The following is a 20,075-nucleotide window of genomic DNA, read 5'->3' on the forward strand; positions in this document are numbered from 1 at the left end:
TCAAGCAGTTTGCCTATTTCCTCTTCATTTATTTGGTCTTGTGCATTTGTTTCTTACTCTTTTGCCTGAAAGATATTTCTCTGTCTTCTCATTTTGACTTATTTACAGTATTTTAGCTCTTTTTTCCCTAGGCTGCAGAGTCATAGTTCCTCTTGCTTTTGTTCTCTGCCCCTGGTGGTGTGGTTTATCCAATGTCTTGTGTAGGCTTCCTGATTGGAGGAACTGGTTTCTGCATTCTGATGGGTGGAGCTGAGTCATTTCCTTCTGATGAGCAGGGCCATGTCATGTTGTGTGTTTTGGGGTGTCTGTGACCTTAGTATGACTTTATGTCGTCTGTGTCTTCATGGGTGGGTTTGTGTTCCTGTCTTGTTTGTTGTTTTGTGTGAGGCATCCAGCACCGGGAGTTGCAGGCAGTTGGGTGGAACCAGGTCTTAGATTCAGGTAGAGACCTCTGTGAGAGCTCTTGGTGATTAATCTTCCCTGTGGCCAGGAATTCTCTAGTGGTCCAGCGTCCTGGACTCTGTGCTCCCACTCCAGAGCCTCAGGTCCAACTTCTTGTCAAGGAACTAAGGCCCTGTAAGTTTCTCGTCCTGGCAATAAAGGAAATTAAAAAAAAAAAAAAAAAACTAACAAAACCCCAGACAAATGTTAAAAATAAAATCAAACAAACAAAAACAGAAACAGGGAAACACACACACACAAGAAACAAAAACAAAAGCAAATGAAACAAAAAGCAAGAGAACAACAGACAAACAAAAGAACCCAAGAACGAAATCAAAGAATTAAAAAGAAAACTAACAAAAACACAAAACCCATAAAAACAAACTAAAGCAGAGTGCCAGCTGAAGAATGAAGCAAAGAAACAAAACAGATTGACAAAAATGATAGAAAAAAGAAAAGGAGAAAGGGGAAAAAAGACAGAACAACATAAAAGGAAAGTAGAAATATAAATGAATAAATATATATATATATATATACACTAAAGAAGGAAAAAAAAGACAAAACTCCAGAGAAATGGTAAAGACAATATCAAACAAACAGGGACTTCCCTGGTGATGCAGTGGTTAAGTATCCTCCTGCCAATTCAGGGGACACATGTTTGAGCCCTGGTCTGGGAAGATCCCACATGTCTCAGAGCAATTAAGCCCATGCACCACAGCTACTGAGCCTTTGCTCTAGATCCCGTGAGCCACAACTACTGAGCCCTCATGCCACAACAACTGAAGCCTGCATGCCTAGAGCATGCGCTCTGCAACAAGAGAAACCACCCTAATGAGAAGCACACCACAAAGAAGAGTAGCCCCCACTCGCCACAACTAGAGAGCTTGCATGCTGCAATGAAGACCCAATGCAATGAAAAATAAATAAATAAAATTGATTTGAAAAGAAAAATCAATCAAACAAAAAAAGAAACAAGGAAACATGCACATACAAAAGAAACAAAAACAGAACCAAATAAAACAAAAAGCAAGAGAACAACCAGACAAACAGAAGAACCCAAAAGTGAAATCAGACAACTAGAATCAGAACTAAGAAAAACAGAAAACCTAAAAACAGACCAAAGCAGTGTGCCAACTGAAGAATAAAGCAAGGAAACAGAACAAACTGATAAAAATGACTAAATTAAATGGGAAAAGACACAGAGCAACAGAAAAGTAAAGTAGAAATAGAAATATTAAAAAAATTTAAAATATATTAACGAAAAAGAAGAAGAAAAAAGATAAAGGAAAATAACACAGAACAACAGAAAAGCAAAGTAAAAATATAAATTAAAAAATAAATATATTATAAAACATGAAGATCCCAAAAGACTAAATAAAAGAAAAACTACTAAAACAACAAAAACAACAAACAAAAAATGCCAGAACCAAAAACAGAATGAGACAAAACATAATCAAATTAATAGTAATAATTATGTTTCCCTGGGTTCTCAGCTATAAGAGTTCTTGCACATGCCATGAGCCACAGCCCACCTCCACCTCGGCAAGAGGCCCTCTTCTGCCTCTGGGCTGGTCTCTGGACCTGCTGAGGGCCCTGTGGGCCCCACTCAGAGTCCAGTCATGCCCAATTCCTGCCTGAGCTTGTCCCCAAAGTCCACGGCTGCCAGACCTAGACCATTTTCATTTGTAGGAACATTCATTGTCTACTCAGATATTCCATAGATGCAGAGTCTACCTAACTGATCATGGGGATTTAATCCATAGCTTGTACAGCTGATGTAAAGATTTTTGATCTTCTTCCTTAGTCACCCCATTCCTGGAGTTCAGCTTTGGTTTTATCCCCACCTCTGTGTGTGGTCTACCCATAGGAGTCTTGTCCTGAGGCTGACTTGGAGCTCTTGGGTCTGCCCCAGTGAAGACAGGGCACAGAGGTGGTATGACTGCTTGGATCGCTGGAGCCCTAGTGGTGCCAAATGCAGTGAAACAATTTTAGATTCACAGACCTTTTGGGTTTCATGAGTTCATTGGGAGATTTCAGTATTCCAATTGTAATAGGTTTCCCACTCTATTTGTTTAGTTTCAGACCTTTAGCCTCTAATTATGCACACACAGAAAATACCAAGTTTTGAATTTCAAAAGTTCCCTATTGTAGCCAGTTCAATTTTGTGTCATCTCTGTTATACCATTGCCATTTACCTAGGTAAGCACAAGAGGCAGCCCCATACTTTTTGTACCTGTACCCAGCAGGAGTCCCAGATAGGAGATAATCCTCCCTCATAACAGTCTTAGACTGTAAACGTCCCATTATAGTGCACTCACCAAAAGAGAGCAATCCCTCATGTGATCGATCAAATAAAAGACACCAAGAATAATGATCTAAATCTCAACCAAGGAAGGAGGTTCTGGACCAAGGGGACTTATGACCCAGGTCCAGAGCAACAAAGGATGTGACAGAGCACAAAAGACTCACACAGGTACCTTGCTCAGATCTACATCAGCTTCAGAGATGGGGGGAAGAGCATTTTGCATCCCACTTCTGACACCAAAAATGTCAGCTGAAAGGACCGCAAACTATAAAAAGGCAAAGAGGTAGTTTATATGGGGGTCTTAGAATTGCAATTCAAGGATCAAAGTTTCTGGAGAAAATCAGAATGGTGTCCCATCAGAAGAAAATGGGTAAGGGTTTTTAATAAGAAAAAGTGGGAAGTTAATGCAGGCTTACACAAGTTGTTCACCAAGAATTTGGATTGGAGGGAAAATCTTTCTTTACATATGATTGATTTATGGAATGCAGTTCATTTGTTACTAGGGAAAGTTATGTTTTGTTAGGCTAGACAAAGTCTAGTTCTCAGCAATTACTTATCAGCTTTAATTTACAGGGTTCAGCAGAAGCCCCACATGAGCAGCAAATGTGCAGGTTCTCAGGTCACATCTCAGTCATCCTGACATAGTTCTTTTCACAAGGTCAAGAAAAATTTTTCTTTGTTTTACTGCTTTACATATCTTAGGTTGGGGAAATCTTTAGTATCTTTAAATTCTGATGGGAAGAAGTCATATTGGACTTTTAAAACTGTCTTTATTAAAACTAGAAGCTTTATATTGTTGGGTCACAATAAGGATAAAAGTTACAATGTCAGGGCTTCTCTGGTGGTGCAGTGGTTGAGAGTCCACCTGCCGATGCAGGGGACAGGGGTTCGTGCCCCGGTCCGGGAAGATCCCACATGCCATGGAGCAGCTGGGCCTGTGAGTCATGACTGCTGAGCCTGCATGTCTGGAGCCTGTGCTCCACAACAGGAGAGGCCACAATGGTGAGAGGCCCACATACCGCAAAAAAAAAAAAAAAAGTTACAATGTCAGACTGAAACATCTGAGAGACTCTCAGATTGGAAAGAGACTATAAAGTTTATTTAAGCTGAAGAAATAAAAGTTAGACAATAACAAAAATAATCCAATGTCAGGTTCTTTCTTAATACTTATAGGAAACATTGTAAAGATATGATCTTTATTTCCTAAAATTTTAAACATTTGTTAAAATAATAAGCCTAGATATATGATGGGTCTTAATTACACAATGAACTTTAACTTTAAAATCATACACATCCTGAAACGCCTTTTTAGATCCTGAACAAAAGTTCAAGAGCAACAAACCCTACTCAGTTCTGAGATCAGGAAATGATTTATAAGGAAACATGTAAGCACTGTGACAGTGACTTTATAAGGAGAAAATAGAGACAAACCAACATAACTATTACTCTGGCAGATTAACTAACTTTCAAGAGAAGTGAATCGCTTTCATATATAATATGGAGAAACAAAACATGAGAAATTTCAGGAACAAAATCTAGGCATGAGCATGAACTCTAAAAAGAATTATTTTTGAGGCTAGTTTCCAGCTCTCTGTTCTTTTAAGACTTATTCTCAAATTATTTTCAAATTCTTCAGAAAAAGACCATGTCTATGTCATAATCAGGATTTGTTAATGTACCTAGATTATGTAAAAGAAGGCTATCTTGACAGCAATTAGCTTTTTGACTTTGAATAAATCCTGTCAAATTCTATGCCCTGTTTCATCTGATGTCTATGGTCTCACCAAGCTCTAAAACTGAAAGTGAAAGATATTCTATTTTTCACTATTTGCTCTAATACTGCACCCATCATAACTTGAGTGACTTGAAAATAAAGTATACTAAATTTTTTTCCCAATAAAATTTCCCAAGCTACAAAATTCTTAATAAGGTATTTGGTTACTAATATTTTGCCTATGAATTTTATAAATATATTTAGGAGAGACAATGGCCATTAATTTTCCTTCCTTGTAACATCCTTTTTAGGTTTTGTATCAATGTTATATTTGCCTCATTAAAAGAATTGGGAGAATGATCACTTTTTCTGTTCTCTGGTGGAAGTCTTTTTATTTTCTTTTTAGTTTTTCATTGACTTTACTGTGGTGTGTAGTTTTTTTTGTTTTATCATGGGGTGTATAGTGAATCTTGAATCTGTGTCTTGATGTCTTTAACACATTTTCAAAAACTCTTGGCCATTATTTCTTCAGATGACCTTTGCCCCATCATGTCTCTCCCCTGCTTTTTAGACTACAATTGCATGAATCTTATAATTTCTTACCATGTTTCATTTGTTTTCCAAACTATTGTTTTTTATCTTTTTATCTCAATATTTTAGTTTAAATGTTTTCTACTTATTTTTCAAATCACTATGTTCTTCATTTGCATTCAATCTACCAGCTCAGTGCATTTACCAAAATCATTAATTCAATTTCCTTATTTATTTCCATTTTATCTTTATAGAGCCTAATATTCTGTGAAATCCTCCAGCTTGTCATATATATTAAAACATATTAATGACAATTATTTTTACATCTACTGAATAACCAAATGTGGATCCATCCATTTAAAGATATCTGAAGCACCTGGGAGCATGTTTCTAATATCTGCTTTTCTCCCTACATCTTCTTTCTTTATAGGCATGCTATTTTTTTCTTTAATGTCAAGTATTTATATATATATATATATGAATGAAATAATAGAGTCTGGATGAGGTTAACTCTTTCTAAAGAGGGTTTATTTTGACTGCTGGCATTTACATTATATCACTTTAATGCAATTAGAGATCTCATTGATTTAAATCTAGGTTTCACCCTTTGTATTATCTTGTCTATTTCCACTTTCCCTGATCTCTAGGATATAGTTCTTCAGGGAGTTCAGTTGAAAGCCCATTTTTATACCACAGTCCCCTGTCTTTGCTGGTCCTTAAATTCAAATTTTTATCTTTCAAACTCTGTTTAACTTCTCAACCTCACCTAAACTATTTTCTGCTTGTCTAACACGTTTAGGAATAAGCAAATACCACTAGGGGAAAAGTGGCACAAAATAGCGGCCTTACTTGAACTTTCCTTCTTTATGTCCCCTCATTTGCCCTCAAGTTCTGACTATATTTGAGGCCTATAATTCCAATATCCATTCCTCCCCCAAGCCCCATGGTACCACCAGAAGTTCATCTTAGTTGCCACATTATTAGCTTCTGAGCTTCTCAGACTATGCTGCTTACAGTTGGTAGAAACCTTGAGGAGGAAAGAAAAAGCTGTGTAGAATTTTGAGCTGACTTCCATGAGTTTAGCTTATTTCTGGGATCTTGTTCTTTCAGGTCCTTAGTAGCTATAAGTATATTCCAATAGTTATTTTGATATTATATGTAATTTTTTCTGGTGTCCTTGGTGAGGGGTTTAGTCAGCAGTATGTTATTGCATTGTAATTGGAAGCAAAATTCTCCATGTTACTACTTATCTTGAAATAAGTCATTTACTTAATTATTATTGTTATGTACTTAATACATTTTCATTTGTAAGTTGTTTTAAGGATTTATTATCAGAGCACTTGATTGGGTCTGCTGAGCCTATCATGCATCTAAGTATATTGAGAGTCTTCTCCTTGATATGAAATATGGTATCTTAAAGTCTTCATTGTGAAACAGTCTATGATATTAATATATGTAGTAGCCAAACTTAAGTATCATGGACATTGTGAAATCCTAAAGTTTTTTACATATATATACATATGTATATATATATATCTATATATATATATATGATTAAGTATATATTAATACTGAGCTAATACATTCTGTATGTTTTTGTTTAATCAGTTGGATACAGAATATGAAACAACTTACTTTAAAATTTTTGTCAATCTTTTTTACAAACCATGTTTTATAATTCCTCACAATGAAAATTGCCTACTTCTGTAAGGCAACATTTACTACAACCTCACGAGAATAGTAATTTAGAATAGTATAATTAGATGGTCTACCTCAATGTCAAATTGATTAAATTAACATTTTATTAGTAATAAATTTTAGAATAGGCATGTTTGTAATTTATCATTTCTGTGATTTTTTTCAAGTTTACTAAATTACTGTCTTAATAAATACAAATAACCTAACTTTTAAATCTCTTTAGGATGAGAAAAAAATTACAATTCATTTACTGCTTCTTAGAACAAATCATTTAACACTGAATTCATTTTTCTGATATATTAATAATGATGAACATAAGGAGAGATGCATTGATTTTTCCTATAAAATTCTAAAATTCTGTATGTAGTTCTGGACAGTTGGTGGCACTTTCTAAACCTCTTCTTTTTGTGTATGGTTTTCAGGCTCTCAGCAACTAGCCATTCTCTGACACCTCAAAGTGATGTGGACTCCAGTAGCTCTGAAGAATTCTATCAGGCTGTGCATCATGCGGAGCAAACCTTCAAAAAAATGGAAAGTTACTTGAAACAACAGCAACTCTGTGATGTTATCCTGATTGTTGGGAACCGAAAGATACCTGCACATAGGTATAGTAATCTGTCTTTTTTGGAAATATGCATTCATATGTTTAGAATGATTGCCTGTTATGTAGATTGCAAAATATTCTGCAACTAGAAAATTAAGAATCCACATTTCTAAGAAAGCTTGGGTATTTTTCTTTTACTCTGTTTATTTCCTTTTGTGGAGAGTTATAATGCCATTTTAAGTCAACTTTTTAAGAAGTAAAGCAAATACAAATAATTCAAAAATAAAACTTCTAATAAGGGTTGAAAAATACTTCATTTTATTGATTCACAATCATACTAATTGGAAATCAATTTTAACTTAGGAGGATGTACCTAAAGTCTGAAATGAGATATGCTTTTCTGTCAAAATTGAAAGGAAGGCAGGTAATCTTGGGTATACATTATTTATTTCAAATAGGAAAGTCAGCCCATTTCATAGTGACATCTTTATTTTACATTGATTAAAAATTCTTTAATTTGTGACATACTAATATTATTCATAAGGCCCAATATATTTAAAGGTTAATACACTTTCAAACATCCCTTATGTATTTATGATTGATAATTCTAAGATACATGAACTAGACATCTGATTATTTTGTATCATATTGATATGATATCAGTTTACTTCTGAAACTTCATTAAGCTTGATGTTGATTTTTTATTCAGCTTTTCTATTTAATTTTTGAAATTTTAGGTAAAAAATTTTTAATTTAATTTTTTAATACTTATTATTTTAAATAGTTGAACATATGGGCAAATTACTTTAGACTACCTTGTTGTATGCCATTTAATTAATTGTATAACAAATGTTTTCAATGTACCCATTTCCCCTATATTTTTTAAATTAAATTATATCATCTAGATAATATATATGGACCTAAATGTGGATTCTAGAAAATAAGGATTCCAGAAAAATAAGGCTATATTTTTATTACGATAGCAATGTTAAAATGTGGACATTAACTTTGAAGCAATACACTAGAAATGCATAGGAAAGAACATTTGACATTAACTAACTCATGTAGGTCATATGGGGTTCAATCTGTCAGCTAACTATGGCAAAAATTCTAATGATATAGTATTTGCACTTATTTTTCAAGCACTTCTGTGAAATTGCATTATCATTAGCAAGAGAGCAGTTACATTGTCATTATTATGGAGACATTCAATATTGTAATATATATGGCAAATATGCAAATTATTCTGAGCTATCATCAAAATAGCATCTAGATAAAAATTCTATAGTAAGAGATATTTTAATTTGAGAATGTAGCTAAGTTTATTTCATTTAAATTGCACATCAGTTAAATAATTATATTTTATTTAACTTATATATAATTATATATTTGTTTAAGAAGATAGAGGGACTCAACTCAAAAGTATGTTAACACATCAAATGCTCATTAATTTTTTTTTTTAAAGAACAAAACTTTATATAATTTGTATAATCTTATTTTATTGGCTTTATTGGTAATAACTTAGTATTTCTCATTTGAATTCCCCCATATTAATTATATTCTACATTGTTTATTACTCTCATCTAGATTGTTAATATTATTTTGTAAATAATGTATTTAATTATGTATTTATTTTGCAATGACCCATATGACTAAGACATAAATTTGTTTCTTGGTTTAGATTACTCTAATATACCTGAGCAATGTATTATTTATATACATATTATTCTAAACACTTAAATATTTTGTATATTTAGCAGATATTAAATTAAATATCATCAATTAAATATTAATCATGTTTTTCTTAATATAAGAAAAATTGTACTCTCCACTAAATTTATTTAAATAAGGATTCATATTTTCTTACCCCATGGTTTAAAACTTAAGTACTATCTTTTTAACAAGTAAATTACATACTTTTGTTTCTAAGTTAAACATATTTTAACAAATATGTGAGAAAATATTTATGGGACACCTGAAAAAAGCAAGCACTGTTTTCAATAATTGGAAGTATGTTGCACTTCCTTATTTATACTTTTGCAAAATGAAATAACTGTAATTAATGCAAAATTAGATCTTTGTTTTAAACAAATAATCATCTTAGTAATAGTAACGAATGGATTTTTAAGTCATGCTGTTACATTTTGATTAACACAGTTGAGTATCGTCCTTGGGCAAAATATATATGATGTTGCACTCACTAGCAGTGAAAAATATAGGACTGTTAAAATAAGTCCAAATAATGAAAAAAGAAATAATTTGCATTAAGATCTCCTGCTCTTCCAGTAAATACATTGCAAGCTAATGTCATAAACAGTCATTCATAAAGATCATGTATATTTATTTTCATATTAATTATCTTGTCATTTGAAACTCTCAAATCAATTCCTATTTAATTTAACAGATTATGACCATTAAAGGGCTCTCCATAAAGCCTTTAGTTTATGTGATGGCTATATTGTATATATATTTTTAACCTGATGTAGGTCACAACTATCAATTTATTTATGAAATGCCATTTCTGTATAAGTACCTTAAGTTATTATTAGGCATATTTTTAAGTAGGTTAATTCTGAAAGGCTAACAATACTTAAGATGACACATTAATACATTTTCACCATGAAAAATAATGAAACTTTTGATTTTATCTATGTTTCAGTTTCTCAGAGAAATTCGAAAATAAATATAGACTTCTCATAAATGGCCCAGAATAACTGATTAACAATAAGTGAACCAAAACACTTGAATATAAAACCATGAATACTAAATACAGGAATTTTGATAGGTAGGCTGCCTGTAATAAAGGATGTCAGATGCTGAAAATTAGACTGGCAAGATCAATATTAATAATTTGGACAGTCAAATCTTCAATAGTAAAAAATTAAGGAGTTTTCATGGCTTACTCTCTCATAATGCACAGATATATAATGAAACATGGTTAAGCTATTGAAAGTTTTTTCTCCCTTTAGCCATTATTAAGAGTAAGTGCAGTGGATAGAAATAAAAGAGAAAATCTCAAATAGCTAACATCCTCTGAGTTGGAAATAATGTTACTTATAATTTTATGTGCATAGAAACAGTGTAGAAGCATATACAACCTACAGTCAATAAAGTTTTTTTTTTTTTCCTGGGAGCAGGGTTGCTGGGCAGGATAAAAGAGGTGTTGGAATTATTTTTAATGTATAAACATATAAAGTCTTTGAACTTCTTATTATGAACATTTCATGATCAAATAAATACTTAATGAAAATTAAAATGATATGTGATGGGGACAAAACAGATTGTCTCTTTAGACCAAAATACTGGGCATTTCAGGAGGCATCATATTCCGTTTTCATTTTTGTGCATGTTTGACAATGAATTTAATTATTTCAAAATACATTTATTATTTTAATGTTCTTTACTGAGCACAAGTATCAAGGAAATAGGTGAGTCTAAAAGTGGGAATTGATGTATTTAGAAACATATTTAATAGAGTAAAAAGAAATTACTTTAGAAGTAACTTAGATGTTAATACTCAGGAGTAGGCAAGTAGTAGTGTTTCTCTCTACTGGTGGAAAGTTTATTTATAGATATTCTTTGATGGGAGAGGAATAATTCATTTTTCCATTATATTAAATCCAACATCCACCTAAATCTCTCAATCAGCTTCATAGTTTATAACTGTACAAGTTTCAGGAAAAAAAAAAAAAAAAACATGTCCCAGTGCCTGTTGGTTTCAGTAACTCCAGGCAACTCCCACAGCTCCAGGCATCACCCATGGCACCAGGCTCCAGAAGGGCTCCTATGGACACAGGATGCCAATCTGCCCCTCACCCCAGATTACAAGGGGGTTCCTTGAACCTAGGCTTCTGGCTGGGCCCAACCAAGCCAACTACTAGAGACCCAGCCTTTGATCCATTCTAGTGTCAGGCCAGGCCCCATATCTCCACTTTCTCATTTCAGCCCAGTTCCACACCTGCCCCTGTGGACCCAAAGTCTTGGTTGGTTCCCATGGATCCAGACTCTTTGCTTTCTCAGCACCAGACTTGCTTTGTCAGAACAAACCCTCAGACTGGCCCTCAAGTTCCCAGTTTACAGGCTGACTCTGGTGGTCTCTGCTCCAGGCTTACCCTAGTGCCAAGCCAGCCACAAGAATAATCTAATACTGTAATGTGGTGGTGTGTTAATCACTTTAGTACAGAGGTTAGAGGACAAAAGTGTTAAAAATAACAATAACTATAGTAATTTGTTAATGGATACACAGTATAGCAATAGGTAAATTGTGACATCAAATCAAAATACTGAGAGGAGTGGAAGTAAAAGGTCAAAGTTTTTGTATGCAATTGAAATTGTTATCAGCATAAAATAGACTTATTTTTATAGGATGTTTTATGTAAGTCTCATGGTAACCACAAAAGGAAAAAAGAGGGAAATCAAAGCATAACACTATAGAAAATTATCTGCTCCCAAAGAAAGGTAGCAAAACTGGAAGAAAGGAACAAGGGACCTGCAAAACAGCCAGAAAACAATAAGATGACATCACAAGTCCTTACCTATCGATAACTACTCTAAATGTAATTAGAATAAATTCTTCAATCAAAAGACATAGCGATGGCTGAACAGCTTAAAAAATAAGACCCAACTATATTCTGCCTACAAGAGACTCACTTTGGCTTTAAGGACACACATCATATCAAAGTGGAGGGATGGAAAAAGTTATTCCAAGCGAATGGAAACAAAAAGAGAGCAGGGGTAACTATAGTTATCTGAGAAAAAGTAAACTTTAAGTCAAAAATGGTAACAAGAGACAAACATGGTCATTATATAATATAAAACAATCAATCCATCAATAGGATATAACAATCATAAAAATATTGCTGTAATCATTTCACTATATATGTGTATCAAATTCACATGTTATGTGTTAATAATACCTCAATAAAACTGGGCTGGGGAGGAGAAAAGAGAATCTGAAATATTTTGCTTTGCTTTTTTCCCCATCAATTTGACATCATTTTAATATCCTCTTTATACCCACTATGAATATTCAGCAGTCATGAAGCATCTTTCCTTGCATTAATTAAAATAAATGCTTATAAAGCATATTGTAGCATTGGTCTATGCTCTATTGGTGATGCAAGAGGATTATAAAGCATGATAATTTTCCTCATGAAGCTTCCAATTATCTTGAGGAGGAAAAAAGAACCCATAGGACAATTATGGAAATTATTATACTTGTAAGTAACTATAACTGAAATTTATAGTTTCATTCCAAGTGCAAGAGATAATCAAACAAGGAAACAAATAATATATGACAGAGTATTTTGAAAATATTTTTAGAGAAATTGTGTTTGAGTTCAACCTAGTGAAAAAGAACAAGTATACTATTTTAGATAGTAAGAATTGTATGGGAAAGAGAGAAATAAAGAATTTTTGGCTGTGGAAATTATAAGGTACCAGCTTAGTGAAAGTAGAGCAATTTGTATTGAAAATACTAGGAAATTAAGCCATAAAAGTAGGACAAAAGTGGTTATGATAGATAGTGGTTGAAATCCCGTAGAGAAGTTTGTATTTGAAATGATGTGTACAATTAAAAGTTCATGTAGGTTCTTGGAGAGAGGAGTAACATAATCAATTCAATAGTAATAATAAAAATAATAATAATAGTAATAATACTAGTTAACACTCACTATGTTGACTATGTGCCAAGCCATGTTTGAAGTGTTTTGTGTATATTGATCCATTTTGTCCTGAAAAGGAATAAAATTGTTTTCCCCACTTTTTTCTTATAGAATACAATATGGAGAAATTAAGGCATTCACCCAAATTATACATTTAATAAGTGGTGGAAATAAATTCAAACCCAGGCAGTCTGGCTACAGAAGTAATGCATTAACAACTATGATAGACTGCTTGTCATAATTTACAAAGACAGCTCTGAAAAATGGTACAGCTTTAAAATGTACAAAAGTTGGGCACAGCAAAAACTAGTTAATGATCTAAGAAGCTGTTATAGTTAACCCAGGCATGAAATGAGAACTATATAAACATAGAAAAAGAGATGAACTGAGAAATATTTTGAACAGTGACATAAATCAGGATCCCTGGACATAGAGCTGGAGACCAGAGTTCAGGTATGCAGGATTTATTTAAAGAGTGTTTTCTGAAGAAGAGCAGGATAGGGCAGAGGAAGGAGCAAATCAAAGATGTGGTCTCAGCAGCAGCCTTGTTTTATCTTGAACTCCTGAGATGCTCTGGAGCAAGACTTGTTTCAGAGTTAGTCATACCCTGAGGAAAAGGGACAGTATTTTATACCTTGGTTCTATTAGTCATCGTCATTGGGCCCACCCACAGGTTGAGAGTAGGGGGAGGTTGTGGAAGCTGGGGGATGAGGTAAGAGGATCAGGAAGCACATGAAGTGAGCTCTTGTTGGAGCAAGTGCAATTCTACAGAGAAGGGGCAACAGGGAGCAGTTAGGTGCCAACATCACTGGTGCTGGGGCCATTGGTGTGCCTCATAAAAGGGGTCTGGCCACCAGAACCACAAAGTCCAATAGAAAAGGAAAGATGGATTTTTTGTCATATTTGATATAGGCAACAAAGCAGAAGACATAAGTGATGACAATATCTCCTGTGAAAATTCAATATGTTGGTGATGCATCAATTAGAATCGGGAAGTAAAAATAAAAGAGACCTCACAGGGAAGACTTTGAGTTTAGTTGAGGGTATACTGGTATGCTCCTGAGCTATCTGGTCAGCAGTTTCTATAAGCATTTGAGATAAGATGTTAGATTAAAACCACCATAAAATTATAATTAAGACCATGCTCAAAGATGATTCTGATAGTGAGTGTTAAGGCAAAAATTTAGAGGCTGAGAAAAAAACCTGGAGGCAATGAAAGGGTCAATAAGTAAGATTGTGAGAGTCAAAGAATCCGAGGAGAGCCTGGGTATAAGAAAGTCTGCACTGCCTTAACTAAAATGGGATTTAAAGAAGGTGTGGGGGGCTTCCCTGGTGGTGCAGTGGTTGACGGTCCGCCTGTCAATGCAGAGGACATGGGTTCGTGCTGGTCCGGGAGGATCCCACGTGCCACGGAGCAGCTGGGCCCGTGAGCCATGGCAGCTGAGCCTGCGTGTCCGGAGCCTGTGCTCCACAACGGGAGAGGCACAGCAGTGAGAAGCCCACGCACCGCTAAAAAAAAAAAAAAAAAAAGGTGTGGGAAGCCCACAGGGTCAAACTCCACAACAAACTGGAGTAGGACTTAGAAAAGTTTAATAACTTTGAAAGGAAATAAATTTGTAGTGAACTTAATAAGAGATTTTTCCAGAGAAGTTGCACGCATTCACTTATTTATGCAGTTTTCACTCCTGCTTCTCTTGCATTAATAGAAGTTATATATAGGTACCTATAAAGATATTACTTTCTGTTATGCATTGCATCCCTCTTTTAACATCTAATTCAAATGCTGTGTCACTAAATCTAAAAGCAGTATAAACTCTTCTGTACTTCTCTTATTGAGTTAGCAGTATTTTGTATTTTATAGCCGATGGAGAAGATTTAATGTAATTATTTAAGATTGAATTCTATAGGTCTCATAATACTTTCCTCTACATGGATGTAACCTGGTTCTAAATAAAGCCCTTATATGATTAAAATTAAACTGGTTAACTTTATGTCAATATATTATTTCTTATGCTCTAAAAAAGATACATGTGTATATATATATACATATATATATATCTGGTTTATGATAGTTTACTTTCATATCATACAATGTTATATTCAGTTCTTTTGATAAAACTGATTTGACACTGATTTATCTAGTCAAAGATAAATTAAAGATACCTGTATCAATTATTTTGTCAAACTTTGAGAATATAAAGAGTTAACATGTTTAGGTACTAATTGTCCATTTAAATGTGTAGCAAACAAGTAATTTTGAATATTTCTAACATGTTATCACCCTAGGCATTAATAGTTAAAATCATGAATCCCATTCTTAAATTCATGAAGTATATACTGAGGGTTTTTTTTTTTTCAGTTAAAAAAGGATTGTCTCTCTTGGCTGAAGTTAACATTGAGCATGCCCTCTACTTATGTAGAAATAAAATATATAGCAGATAAAATTGCAAAATAAAATATAAAAATATTGACTTGAAAATTATGAAAACCATGCCTTGTATTGACCTTTCCTCCTCTTCTTTGCCTTACATTTTTCTTAGAAAGAAAAGTGCATCCAAAGTTTACTATTAAGTTGTTTAGCTTACAGATGTAAGCATCGCATTATTTCTTTTAATGTGTCTCTGTTATTTGAACATTTCCTTAAATTCTGGAACAGAAGATGGTCTAGGCTCATCTTATACTTCCTCAGTTCCAGATCTGTGGTTTGTTCTTTTTCCAAGGAACCTTAAATATACATACACATATACATACATATGCATATGCACAAAAAACACAAGTATTTCTATTTTTAAAAATATGAATCATAAACTTATACTGATACTTCTAATTTGAATCCACTTTAAGTAGAAAGAAGTTTCAGGATTAATTCAAACAACTGTTTAAAACACACCTCTTAACTACAGTTCAGTTTTTTTTTTTTTTACAATTCTCTATGTATTTAGAATAAGAACATATTGTCAAGTATTTCACTCATTCATTTTAAAGCATATTTCCACCTAGGATTTTAAAGTATATAAAAATCTTCACTGTCATTGAAACAACAATAAATCATAGAAAATTGAAATACTTACACTTTTTTAAAGCTATCAAATAGCTGTGGCATAAAAAATAAAAATAACCAAAAACTAGAGTAATGCTCCCTTCTTAGTTTCTACTTTTTTGGGTGGCAGGGGTGGGTACAATGTCCATTTCACAACTGAAATTTACAATACATGGGAGATAGGCAGGAGAGTGTAATCCATGGTCAAGAGAAAAATCAGTCAATGAAAATCAACCTGGAAACAAGGCCATTAAAGCAACTATGAAAAATAATTTAAAATATCTATAGAAAAAGATGAATATAATAAATAAAGCAAGGGAAAATTAAGAGAGATTTGGAAAAATTCAACTCACTAGAAATCATCTGCAATAAAACACAGAGTAAAAGAAAAATTGAGTATAAATTGAACTCACTCTACAACCTGTAAGGCGCTCTCAATTATTGAAATACATATGTATTTAGTGTCCAAGAAAGAGTTAGAGAGTGAATTGGATGAAAAAATGAGGAATTATTTGCAGATAATTTTCTAATTTGATGAAAAAATCCATCCACCTCTCCAGAAAGCTCAGAAAATGGTAAGAAGAGTAAATACTAAGTAACCACATTTATGTAACTTAAGGCGTAATAGTCTAACTGCTAAAATCCTAAAATAAAGAGAAAAAAATAAAATAATTAGAGATAAAGGACATAGTAAATCAGGGAAACAATTATAAGAATGAAAACTGATTTCTATAAGAAACAATGGAGTCTTGACCATAATAGAATATTAGTTTTCTAGTTCCAAAAGAAAAAAGTTATCTTAATCTAAAATTCTCTATCAAGTGAAACTAACTTTATATTATCAATGTAGCTAAATAAAGACATTTTCAGGTAAATGAAAGCTGGGAGAGTTTATTGCCATCAGACCTGCACTACAAAAAATACTAAAGAAGTTTCTTCCTCTTGAAGGGTATTGATACTAGATTGATGCCTGCTTCTATAGAAATAAATAAAGAGCCTCATAAATGGTGAAGAAAGAAGTATATATAAAATAACTTTTTACTTGGTATATATAAAATAATTTTTTACTTTCACATGTATATTCTTTAAAAAGATTCTTGACTGAGCAAGAAGGAGTAAAAGAAATTATGCTGCTGTAAGGTTCTTACAGTGTTCACAAAGTAGGATAATTTTACTTGATGGTAGACTGTTACTAGTTAAAAATTAATGTTGTAATCTCTAGACAGAATTAGCAAGCTTCAGTGCAGGGGCCACATCTGGCATGCAGGTAGGTTTTGTAGGGACCATGAGCTAAAATTCCTTTTCACATTTTCCATTGACTGAATTTTCTTAAAAAGAAAACGTGATAGAGAGGATATGTATGACTCTTAATACCTAGAATACTTAATATCTGGCTCTTTATAGAAAACATTCTGGTCCCTACTTAAGAGCAACCACCTTAAAAAATGCAAACATACATGTAAGAAAAGGAGGTAGTTAAAATATAAATGAATGAGATGAAATAAAGACAATAAAACCAAAAGAATAAATGGAGCAGATAAAAAATATATAAATGAGTAGAATGACAGAATTAAACCTAAACATAATTTTATTAATAACAAACATTTAAAAATTTCAGAACATGGATCAAATGGGCTAATTCTTGAGAAATGTGAAGTGTAAACATTGATGAAGAAAAAGAGTATATAAACAAGCCTTTTGGCTTATTCAAAAATTGAAATTGGATTGATATGTCACCTTTTCCCAAAATAGCCCAACTAAGATTTTCTTCAAGTAAGCTCTAGAACGTCTTTAAGGAAAAACTATTTACTTTCTTCTGTAAGTTGTTATACAAAATTATAAAGAGTTTAAGCTGCCAGCTCATTTTATGAGACTAGTATAATCTTGATTAAAGAGACAACTAAGAAAATACAAGAAAAGAAAATAGCAGGTTCATTTCTCTTATGATTTAAATAGAAAAATCCTAAAGATAATTTTGATTCAGAAGAAAGGCATTTTATGAATTTTATCATCCACATGTTTTAATCTGTTTAGCAAAGCTAAAAATTAAAGAGGTCTTCCTGACTTGGTAAATCTTATATACCAATACTTTCAGCAAGCATACTGCTGAAAGGAGACCCTAGATGTGACTCGTTTAGGGTAGAGAATAACACAAATTTTCTCCCCTGGCACAGCTGCCATTTAACATAACACTGAGGCCCTGGATGAAGTTTAAAGAAAAGCAAAAGAAAAGGAGTTATAGAGAATTAACAGGAATTGGTCAAAATGAGGTTGTTTGCAGATGATATAATAATCTACCTAGAGGACAAAGCAGTTGAATCAAAAGGACTAATAAGATAATTCAGTACATGTGCTAGATGAAAGATGGATACATGAAAGTTCCAGCTAATGAATTCTAAACCAACAAAAATCAACAAGTAAGAATTTTTTAGAATTTTTTAAAAAGTTACTGTACATAATACCAACAAAATTCTAAAGTGAGTAAGAATCAAAAAAGAATAAACAAGACAATTTTAGAAAAAAAAGCTAAAATTTGAATAAAAAGCAGACAATATATTCTGAATATGTGGAGAGATATTTTATATTTTTGTATTGGATGACTTTATATAATAAATATACCAACTATCCTCAATTAAATCAGAAATTCAGTGTATTTTTAATTAAAATTCCACTTAATTTATTTGAAGAGCTTACTTTAAATTTCATATGAAGAATAAAACTCCACTAATAATTAAATGAAAAAAAATAAAAAGGGAGGATTTGTTTAATTGGTTATAGACTATTTAGAATCATAGTATTACAAAAGTACTGTGTTGACACAAGAATAGGCAAATAAGCAAAAAAAAAAAAGTCAGCAACAGATCACTGTACATTGAGGACTCAAATTTGCAATATAGTTGGCTCTATTAATTCACTGGGACAAATCAAATTCTTTAGTAGTTTCATGAAATATGGATGAGTATGTAGAGAGAAATAAAATTGGAATCCTATCCAAAAGGATGAAAGATCTAGATGTGAAAGAAAAAAATGTATTAAAAATTATAGAAGAAAATGTAAGACAATGCTCTGTGACCAAAAGTTGGAGCAGAATTTCCTAAATCAGATTTTAAAAGTGCAATTCATAAGGTGATAAACAGATAGATGGATAGAGGATACATATACACATAATGGATGATAGATAGGCAGTTAGATAGATAGATAGATAGATAGATGATAGATTGATTGATAGATAGATAGATAGATAGAGTCCTCTGCACTGCATTCTTGTTGACACTTACATTCGTGGCCTAAATTAGATCCTGTGACTCTTTCAGGCTTGTTCTGAGCTCAGTCTCCGACTATTTTGCTGCCATGTTTACAAGTGATGTTTGCGAAGCCAAGCAAGAGGAGATCAAGATGGAAGGCATAGACCCAAATGCTCTCTGGGACCTTGTTCAATTTGCATATACAGGTACAGTAAAAGAATTATAGCTTCATGTTAATGTCTTGTGAATGTTAGAATTTGAACACAGGTTTTAAAGCTTAAAAAAAAGCTGTTGAGCATGTACCTTTCATTTCTTTTAGTTGAGAAAAATCAGACTATCTTTTCATTTGTCACTGAAATCATCAATGTACATATGTATACATATGCTCTACACTCTTCCACAAAGAATTTAAACTGGCTTATAATAATAGTCAATGGAATGAGCTTGGGAGAGGAGAAGAGAGGTTATTAATTATTAACTATGAATTTGTTTATGGTCAAACTTAGAGCATTAAGAAAGAAAATTTTAATTTTCTTTCTTTAAGGAAATGATGGGTTCAAATAACTATTCTTTTTTTCTTGCAATCTGTTTATTTCAATATTAAATTCTTCACAAAATGGATTTGGCAAACTTAGTTAAAAAGGAAAATGAAGATAACTAGAGTTGTGAAAATGGCTATTTTGGAAGCTTTTTCTCCTGATCTACTATGCTCTTCTTTCTATTGGTCTTTGCACCATATTAGCACAAATAATTTTGCCAATTTAGCAAACATTTGTTGAATGTTGCTCAATGTGCAAGTATTAGCTGTATCTCTGGAGAATAAACTAGTGAATAAACCATGTCTGCCCTCCAGAAGCTCACAGTCCAAGTGGAGAAAACAGTTAGACAAGGGAT

At 32.9% G+C, this 20,075-nt stretch overlaps 1 protein-coding gene across 2 annotated transcripts in view; it reads left to right on the top strand.

The window, feature by feature from the left end:
* KLHL1 (kelch like family member 1) overlaps positions 1 to 20,075 on the top strand; it is a 372,807-nt gene that overhangs the window by 143,295 nt on the left and 209,437 nt on the right. Inside the window, exons 2-3 of one of the 2 annotated variants that reach the window (XM_065895878.1) lie at positions 7,112 to 7,294; positions 19,251 to 19,387. In XM_065895878.1, the coding sequence (XP_065751950.1) occupies positions 7,112 to 7,294; positions 19,251 to 19,387 (320 nt within the window). The remainder of the gene's footprint in view (positions 1 to 7,111; positions 7,295 to 19,250; positions 19,388 to 20,075) is intronic. The other variant, XM_065895879.1, reaches the window with a different exon arrangement.

This window comes from Phocoena phocoena, chromosome 18, assembly GCF_963924675.1.
Source record: "Phocoena phocoena chromosome 18, mPhoPho1.1, whole genome shotgun sequence".
Lineage (NCBI taxonomy): Eukaryota > Metazoa > Chordata > Mammalia > Artiodactyla > Phocoenidae > Phocoena > Phocoena phocoena.